Genomic DNA, 9,468 nt, shown 5'->3' with positions numbered 1-9,468 from the left:
GACAATGTATGTGTTATATTACTGGAAAAAACACACTTGGGGCATTTAAAGCTTCATTGAGAAGTTGATAAAATAATAATTTCTTATAAATGCTTCCAGTAGATTCTACCTGTTTAAAATGAAATACTTTAGCCAACATCATGTCAAGGGTCATCAGATGTTTGAGTAACATAGTACACTGAGCCCTCATGACCAGGGTGAGAGCCCCTTGTCCTCTGCAACTAAGCAGCATTTCCCATCTTGTTCAAAAAGTATTTGGGCAGGCAGTGGTTACCATTAGGGCCTGTTCAAATGCCATGTGTGTTTGCATCCACATGATTTCCACAGGCATTTCTCCTTGTGGCAGCAAAGGACTGCGTGGCAGAGTTTAGATGGGAAATGTCTCTCTCTCTCTGTGTGTTGTGGCTTCGTGGGTGAGAAAAGCAGAAGGGGAGTGAGTGCAGCAGGTTTAGCAGCTGCATCTGCTTTCGCGTTCCCTGGGGAAACAAGGTCAGAGCTGATAGTGTGAGCAGCACATTTGCGCATAGCTATGGATCCTGGGAGCTAAAATACAGTGTAGAAACAAGGTCACTGCGTAAAATGGGTTTTGCCATCAGAGTTCAAGGAATTGGTGTGATTTTTCAGAATGCACAAAAGTCATGCACCATGCTGTTCACGTATCTGGAGTCAATGCAGATTGTGACTGTTTTACCTTCTGCCAATTTGCAGGCCTCAGTCAGGGCTATGAGCTCTGCTGCATGTGCAGCGAGATGAGAAGGAAGAGAGGAAGGACGAAGGACATCAGAGTCAGTGACAACTAGACGCCCCACTTTCCCCCCTGCTGTAGCGGCATCTCTGTGAGCTGATGGAAAAGGAGTCTCATTAAAGTCAGGTTGGGGTGTACATTGAAGTTAATTGCAGTTCAGCAACACAGGCATGGGGATTTCCATCATGAGATGTTTGGAGAGGTGTAGCTGGAGTTGTACAGTTTTCCACAGAGACATCAGCCAATGTGGAGCAGAGATTTGTGTCACTTAAGATGATGCTGTGCAGGCAGGTGTGATGTTTTCTGCTCAAGTAAAATCAGTGAGTCAGCATGTGGGACACGGAACATGAGTTGAGAGGAGCCCATGAGCTCACGAGATGCACTGAGACCTTAATTGTGGCACCAACAGCACATCGGCAGCTGGAAGGCCCACTAATAGATTCAAGTTGGGTAGAAAACTATGCAACCGGTGGCAGCCTGTCGCCTTTGTGCCTTTAGAAGAACAGAGGACATGCAGCAGTTATGCCCAGCTACAGTTTGAACGATTGTTTTTACTTTGCCTTTATGTGAGCTGTGGCCAGGAATGCCACATCTGTTTGCACAGACTGTAATTTAGAGAGGCTGGCTGTATGGCCTCCAGCCGCTAGATGGTGTCATTGAGCCAGTGTATCTTTTTCACACTAACGTGTGCTCAGACGGGCAAATCATCAACATACTGGGGCATCACACATTCCTGAATGTGTTAATGACTGTGATCAAATCAATGGACCTATGTGCATGTTGTAAGGCATGTGAAGGGCTACAGAAACAGAAATCCACCAACAGAATGTAATGCTGAATAGCTTCTTCCATAGTGTATGTTTTATTGTGTGAAGTCTAATATCAAGTTCTTGATCAGAACGAATGTTACCACTTCTTCCTTTGAAACACTTTTATGGGAACTTGGTGATCAGGTTGCAGTTCACTTTCAGGTTTCGAAATAGTATCAAACAAACAAACAACAAAAAAGAAAGGTCATACTTGATAATGATGATGTCATATAATCTCCAGGTGTATATTTTGTTTTAGCTGATGTGGTTACTCATTGAGATTTTCAAATGGTGAAATGTCTTCCTTATTTGGTGTCATACGTCTAGAGTGTAACCCTGAAGGTAAACAGAAAGTCAAATTATTTCATGTCTCTACCTATGTTTTTCTAAGTGTACTTTTTATTATCTGATTGGTTCTTCCCATCTTTCCTGCTGATTGTGAGTGATTTGCCCCGTGACATATCGCTTGTATTCTCAGTGTGTGTCATTATTGTGATCATTTCATTCTCAAAGTGTGTTCTGTTGTCAGAATATTGATTTTTATGTGATTCCAAGCCGTTGAACAACTTGAGAATCGATCCATTATTACAAGTGCACTTTTCCCCTTTGCATTTTATCAATTCAATGAAGCCAATTTCTATTTGCTCAAAAGTACACGAAGGTCTGCAAAGGGAACCTCTTTCTATTTTAAAATGAACTTTTGGAATATTCACACTGCAGACTGTGAGCAAACCTTTTGAAAATATTTCTGTCAATCCATATACGGTGTATGTATGTCTGCTCATCGATCTTATTGTGAAATGTGCAGTCTTCTTCCTGCTGCTGTCCTCCAAACAGTCCAACGTGAAGCTGGTGGCGGCTCACTTGACTGTTCCTCAGCCTGCAGCTGCTTTGACCGCAGTCTGTCGGAGAAGCTGGAGCTCCGCTCTCTCTCTCTGTCCACCGACCGGCTGCTGCGCGCACCGCTTCAGGGGCACATGGAAACGAAAACAGCCCGATAAAAGTTTATTTCTATTCTTCCTATGGAAAGAAAGGGTCCAAGTACAGGTTCGTGGGATATCTATTTTTTAAAAAATATTTTTCCTACTTATAAATTTTGATCCAAGTTGAGTTAAAAGCAGCAGGCTGGTGTTTTGATTGTTGGAAAAAGCTTTTTGTTCCACAGAGTGCGCGCAAAGACGCAAATATGTAGAAGTTATTAGAGGACACGCAGTGAAAGATTTAGAAATGTAAACATGCTGTAAACGTTGTTTGACTTGGAGTGCCTGTTTAGTTTCAACTCGTTCCTTCCATTATTCATAGTTTCAGTCAGTAATTTGATTGTTTTGGTGATGATGTTGTATTTCAGTCCTCCTAGAAGTGACAACACCTCACGTCTCTCTGCTCACTAGTCCAAGCCATTTCCTGTGTGTGCTGTATTGATTTTTATTTTCTTTCCTTCAGAGGACTAATGTGATCTGCAAACAGTGCAGTCAAATCTGTCTTCCATATAAATGTGCCGCTTACGGTCCTGCCTACAGATGCCTGAGGGGCATTTTCCTTTTTTGTCATTGAGAAAAAATACAAAGTGACTTTGTTAATAAATGCTTCTACATGTGCCATCAGGACCATGGGGTATGGACAAATCCTCCACCGGCACGGGAATGAGGATGACCGGGTCCACCTCAATGTGGGAGGGGTACGGCACCAAGTGGATCCAGACATGCTGCTCCGCTTCCCTCACACTCGCCTGGGTCGTTTGCTGCGCTGCCAGAGCGAGGCTGCAATCCTGGAGCTGTGTGACGACTACAGCCCTGCTGAGAAGGAGTACTACTTTGACAGGAATCCACGGGTTTTCCTCTGCGTGCTCAATTTCTACCACACAGGATGTATCCACATGATGGAGGAGCTGTGTGTCTTCTCCTTCAGCCAGGAGATCGAGTACTGGGGCATCCAGGAGCTCCACCTCGGCCCCTGCTGTGGCAACTGGTACCACGAGAGGAAAGAGTACATTGAGGACAGAGACTGGGACATCAGGAGTGACGACGAGCAGCAGCCAAGCCTGGACTCCTCTTTCGAGGAGCTCTCTGCTCTCGATAAAGACCTTGCCAAGTTCAAAGGTGCCTGGTGTGGAGACTTGAGGAGCTACATTTGGCTTCGACTGGAGGATCCGGGTCACTCCAGAGCATCAAAGATCATTGCTGTAGCGTCCCTCAGTGTGGTATTGACATCTATTGTTGCCATGTGTGTCCACAGCATGCCTGAATTTCAGCGTGTGGATGAGTATGACAAGCCCATTGAAAACCCTGTCCTCAAAGTCCTGGAAGAGATTTGCATTGCCTGCTTCTCTGCAGAGTTCGTTATTCGACTGATTGTTGCACCCTCCCGGAGGAAGTTCCTGGGGAACCCCTTGAATATCATTGACGTTGCCTCCATATTGCCATTTTATGCCACTTTAGTTCTGGAGACGGCCGATGAGGAGACTGCCGAGGAGAATGAGGACCTAGAAAATGTGGGGAAAGTGGTGCAGGTTCTGCGTCTCATGAGGATCCTCAGGATCCTCAAACTGGCCCGTCACTCCATCGGGCTACGAGCTCTGGGTGCCACCGTCCGCCACAGCTACCATGAGGTGGGTCTGCTTCTTCTCTTCCTTTCAGTGGGAATCTCCATCTTTTCTGCCCTCATTTATTTTGCGGAGAAAGAAGAGCAGGACACGGATCTCGGGACAATACCCTCAGGGTGGTGGTGGGCCACAATCACTATGACCACAGTCGGGTTTGGCGACACATGTCCAGTGACGCTTGCTGGGAAGATAGTGGCCACCTTGTGTATCATCTGTGGTTTGTTAGTGGTGGCTCTGCCCATCACCATTATCTTCAATAAGTTTTCAAAGTACTATCAGAGAAACAAAGCCATGGAAGCACAATGCATCACTAAGCCTGAAAGACAAGACCCGGAACTCCATTATAACATCAGAGACTTGTTCACGGGCAGCGTTTACCCTTTTATAGGAGGCGTCGCCTTCAGGAACAGTGTGAGCAGTGCAGGGGATGATACGGATGCCTCCAGTCTCCAGGACGTTGAGTTGTATGATAATGATACTTGTGAAAACGGAGCAACAAAATGAGATTCCTGCCATTTGACTGGGTGCCACTCCCTTTATGACTGAAACTCACTCCGTGCCTCTCAGGGCAGAGTGCTCCATCACTGACCCTGCCTCCCTGCACTGTTTTCCTCCAGCAATTTGACTGAAAAATATTGTTGCCATACATTTGTTTTGTTTTTTTCTCTCAAAGGGAACAGCTTGTGAAATATACAACAGGGCTAAAACTAGGAAATCCAAAGGGAATTATCTGAACCTTGCTCAGAGGTTTGAAAGCCCATTTTCTGCTTGAGAAAATTGCAATGATGCATGTAGGAGGCCATAATGTTGATGTTTTTCAAAGTAATGTCCTGTATTGATTCATCTGTTCGCTGGAAGTTCACAACGAGGGTTCGTCAGATTCTAATGTCTAGAATGACAACAACACTGTTTGATGTTTAAAAATGGTGTTTTAGATCTCCAAGTGGACTGATGTTACACCGCCTGCATGACCAAAAATAAATGCATCTTGAATGAGAGTAATAAAAATAGTTGTGTAGAATCATGCAATTTCTTTCATGCTGGTGAAAAGAAGTCTCACATCTTTTTAAGACATTTGCGTAAAACCACAGATTTTCCATTGTTTCTTTAGGTGGCTTGTGTGGGGGAAAATTACACTGATTTGTGACAAAACTGTGTGATAAAGCTTTAGATTCATCTTCTGCACTCATAGCAACACTTTCTGACTTAAATGGCTTTCAGATCTAAATAGGAATCAATAATTTCTGCAGCAAAATGCAAAGAAAATGTTCTTTACCCACTCAGTGTTTTTTTTTTTTTTTTTTTTTTTTTGTTGCTGAGAGTATTGATTTCATGTCCTCTGTTATAATCTTCACTTGAACGAACAGCTATCAGACGGCTGCACAAGATGTAAAAGATGTCTTCTTTTCAAGGTGCTCATGCAGTTGACCTGAATCATCTCCTCTTATCAGCAACATGGACTTTTTGCTTATGATGAATTTAATAGTAATGAACAAAATGAAATTTGTTTAAATGATGTGTGTCAAGAACTAATAACTGCAGTTCAGAAGATTAACCCAGTTACTCTCATCCGCAGTAGCTTCGATCACCCGTCTTTCTGGGTCAGGTGTGCATCAATTAGCATAATGCTTCATCCACACTATATTTTTTTTTATTGTTTCATCAGATGCCATTCGTGGCAATGATAGAGATTAATCGGCTGTGACATTCAATTTTGAGTAACGTGTATGCATGTTTTATGGGTAGATACAACACTAATCAGCAGGTTCGCACTCTTGCATTAAGAGACGGTTACAAGCCATGACATTAGGCATGCCCTGTTACTTGTGTGTTTGTCCCCCTCTTGTCTTCAGAGGTGCTTTTTTCCTTGAGACGTAGATTCAAAAAGGGGGTTTAGAAAGATTAACATCCAAACTGACACGGTAGCAATGCACAGTTTCTGCTTCACATCCGTGATCTAAATGTCCAAATTGGCCATAATCCTCAGGTAGTCTATAACGTTTAAATAAACATCTGGTGACTGAAGAAGCCACGTGAGAATGGCAAACTCATTGTCACGTTCACACACGGTCTTTGTGTCATTGTGTATTATCCTGTATTAAATAGTCAAAGAAAAGGCACCCTGTGTCCAGAGAGGGAAGGGCATGGTCAGCAGCCACCCTCAAATAGACTGTGACCTTTTCTTATTTTAGTTTTCCTCAATCATGCTTAAATGTAGGGTTAGTGCTCAAATGGGATTGTCAGAGTTCTTGTGTGCAATTGAATTCGCCTCTTTGAGAAATATTTATCCTTACAAACATTCTGTGGGGTGAAATTATGTTTGTATTTGTGACTTGTAGGAGTGAAAATTGAGTGACTTCAGCTTCCTATCAATTCTTGCTGGTCATGCCTCAGCTTGTGTGATGAGTGGTCACACGTGGACATTGTTCAGTTCAAGGACTCACCAACTAAATGACTGCAGAAACAAGATAAAAGGAGTAATGATGTTATATATATATGAGGCATTGCAGACTTATTGGTTGAAATGTTAATGGTTGCATATAATGAACAATACTGCTGCCATAATGGCATGCTGTCTAATGCTTTTGAAATAAACATTGCTCAACACACATAAAAGAATAAATGTTTAACAACGTGGAAAGCTGTAATGAAAAAGAAAGGACACATTGGGTATAGTTTGTAAGGAACAGAAAAAAAAAAGGTTCAATGGTCAAATTCAGGCAATATGTCTAATTTCATTCAGTGTTTTAATGTGAACAGGGATAGCATGCTTCGTTTTACAGAAATCTGTGCAGATTTACAACTTGGCACCGTCAGGAACAGATAATAATGTGTTCCTCACCATTAGACCCGGCCTTGTGGCTTTGGGCATGGGCTGTGATGAAGGAATTGAATTCCAATGTCCTGTTGTTTGGCCAACAGCAACAAAGCATTCACGTACTGTAACTTTGTCAGGATTGTCTATTGTTTCCCACAGCAGCTGCTGTCTTTCATAGGACTTCCAAAAAGTTTGTTCTTGATGGTAACTGTGGTCAGTGCAGCTATATATTCCATCCATCCAGTTTCTATCCTGCTTGGTCCTGGAGCCAATCCTCGCTTACTGGGGCAGAATTACTCTTGTCACAGGACAAACACACATACTCACATTCACCGGAGTACCCGGAAGATAACGCCTTCTCACTGCACCACTGGGCGGCCCTGTGTATCCCTTATTTTAATTCATAAAAATAAAACCATGTGAGCTGGCTTCTGGCTGTAATGATTCAAGCAAGTGGAGTTGATTTTGCTGTCAAATTGGACTGCCACTATGCAGCCCCATCATAGGTTTCCCCCTCAGGAGTATTTCCTGATGACGAGCTGCTTTCAATTAGTATAAGCAAGTTGTCTTTTCGATCACAGAGTCAGCTGTCCAGTCCCTTCTTCTGCATGTCTGCATGTTGAAGTGTCCTGAGCGAACCCTGAGCTCCGCCTGATGAGCAGTTTATGCAGCAGCTTCGTTCCTCGCTGTGGCGTGTGAATGTGATTGAAACAGAAAAGTGCTTTGAGACCACTGAGGTTTTAATTTGTCAAATATGACTTGTCCAACGTCCTCTGCTTCGTCCTCAGCCACAACTAGACGCTGTCCTTTTCTCCCCAGCTGCTCCTGTAAAACCGGCGTCCACCAGCATTTGAAAGTCAGTGAAGTTGATGAAACCCCAGAGAGTCCTGCTTCTAAACCATTCTCGCGGCCCTGCAGACTTGACAAGAATTCATTGTTTCCTCTGCTTTTTTTTTTTTTTTTTCTTGCCCCACTTTTCTAAATGGAAGTGAAATTTGCCCAAAAATGGAAATATGCACTTATGAGTCTCTGTGTGGTAAACAATGTAAACAATCAATGTGAATAAGATGCCAGTAACGGGTCACATTCAGTTCAGCACAAATGCAACTGTTGCAGGAATGACAAAGAGATTTGTGTTTCAAACCCTTCAGGCATTTTTTTCCCTCCCTCTTTAAATGAAACAACCACCTTCAGTGCATTAAGTTCAGAGTGATGCTGGTTTCCACCAAATTACTGCTGGGTCGAATAAAGTCTTAATCTAAGCCGATTGGATTTAGTGGAGCATTAAACCAGCAGAAGAAAAGTGTCACAGAGTGATCGGATTCCTGCCAGAGACCGTGATCACTTACATGAGAGAGTAAGTAAAAACAAATTTAATTGAGCATTTCTTCCCACTTGTCCAGGCTTTCTTTTTGGAGTTATATTTGTAATCGCCGGACAGCGGTTTGATGTTAATTTGAAGCGAGTTGCTTGTGTGCAGGCTGGAGACAGTGATGTTTCTCAGCTTGCAGTGCCTGTCAGGAGGGGATACTCCTGCAGAGTCTGGTGCACTTCAATGTTAAACAAAAGTCACTGCAGAAAATGACGGAAAGAGCTGAAGCATGTCAGGCTTTCATGTACCGGGCTGTCGGAGAGAAAACATAAATCTCTATGAAAAATCTGACATTCGTTTTCAGGTAAGAGTGTGAACTTGGTTATTACATGAAGCCCCGGGGCCCGTCGAGACGTTTGTCCCTGAACCTCACAGAAACAGGAAAAGGTCAGTGCACGCAATGATGAATGTGCACGAGGTAAATGGGAAGTTTATGTTGTGTGAAATTCTGCTGGAGCTGTGTGGAGCCTTTCATATACTACAAACTTCGCCTAATTAAGTGTTTGATAGGTGTTGGAAATTTACATATAACTCATTACCAATCTGATACTCGATGCAGTTTCCGAGCAGAGGCTCGTCGCCACTAGATATTTATTTCCTGAAAGTCATGGCTCTAACCTTGAGGCTGAATGACAAAAATTGATCTTGCAAGCATGCAACCCTCACTATTAAAAATTCATTAAATGACCTGGATCGAATGTAAATGACACTGGACACAGTGCACCAGTGCAAACAATGAGACCAACTTTAAAATTCATACACTCACAATTATACAAGATATATTTTCAGTGGATTGACATGAATTAATAATTCTCACTCACAGTTGCACCATGCATGCATTATGAGGCATAACACCACGCATTGTGACCAACTAAGCCTGAACTTGTCAAACTAATTTAATCGAATGAGTAAAATCTATATTAAGGGTAAAACTGTCCCAGTGTGGGATTATTGATTTAAAAACTGCATTTTATCGTCTTGAATCTTTTAGCACATGTTATAGTTTATCTTAACGTGGTTTATCATTAACTCTGGGGATCTCACTACGCATCCTATTTTGTGTGTGAGGCCTATTCTTGGGTCAGTGCCTTCATAATTTTGCCAGGATATATGCTTCTGTTT

General features: G+C 42.8%; 1 protein-coding gene across 1 annotated transcript; it reads left to right on the top strand.

Annotated features, from left to right (window-relative positions):
• Nucleotides 1-2,441: 2,441 nt before the first annotated feature.
• On the top strand, nucleotides 2,442-5,168 carry LOC308126657 (delayed-rectifier potassium channel regulatory subunit KCNS3-like). Its single transcript, XM_080491198.1, has 2 exons — nucleotides 2,442-2,601; nucleotides 3,160-5,168. Exon 2 carries the CDS (start codon nucleotides 3,164-3,166, stop codon nucleotides 4,658-4,660), a length of 1,497 nt encoding a protein of 498 aa, XP_080347324.1. The 5' UTR covers nucleotides 2,442-2,601; nucleotides 3,160-3,163; the 3' UTR covers nucleotides 4,661-5,168.
• Nucleotides 5,169-9,468: the final 4,300 nt, after the last annotated feature.

This window comes from Lipophrys pholis, assembly GCF_963383615.2.
Source record: "Lipophrys pholis genome assembly, chromosome: 21".
NCBI lineage: Eukaryota > Metazoa > Chordata > Actinopteri > Blenniiformes > Blenniidae > Lipophrys > Lipophrys pholis.
Note: the sequence above shows the minus strand (reverse complement) of the source record. Positions and strands in the feature narration are given on the sequence as shown.

Bases quoted from the DNA above. Each gene is read 5' to 3' on its own strand.
- LOC308126657 (XM_080491198.1), top strand. From the start codon at position 3,164: ATGGGGTATGGACAAATCCTCCACCGGCACGGGAATGAGGATGACCGG.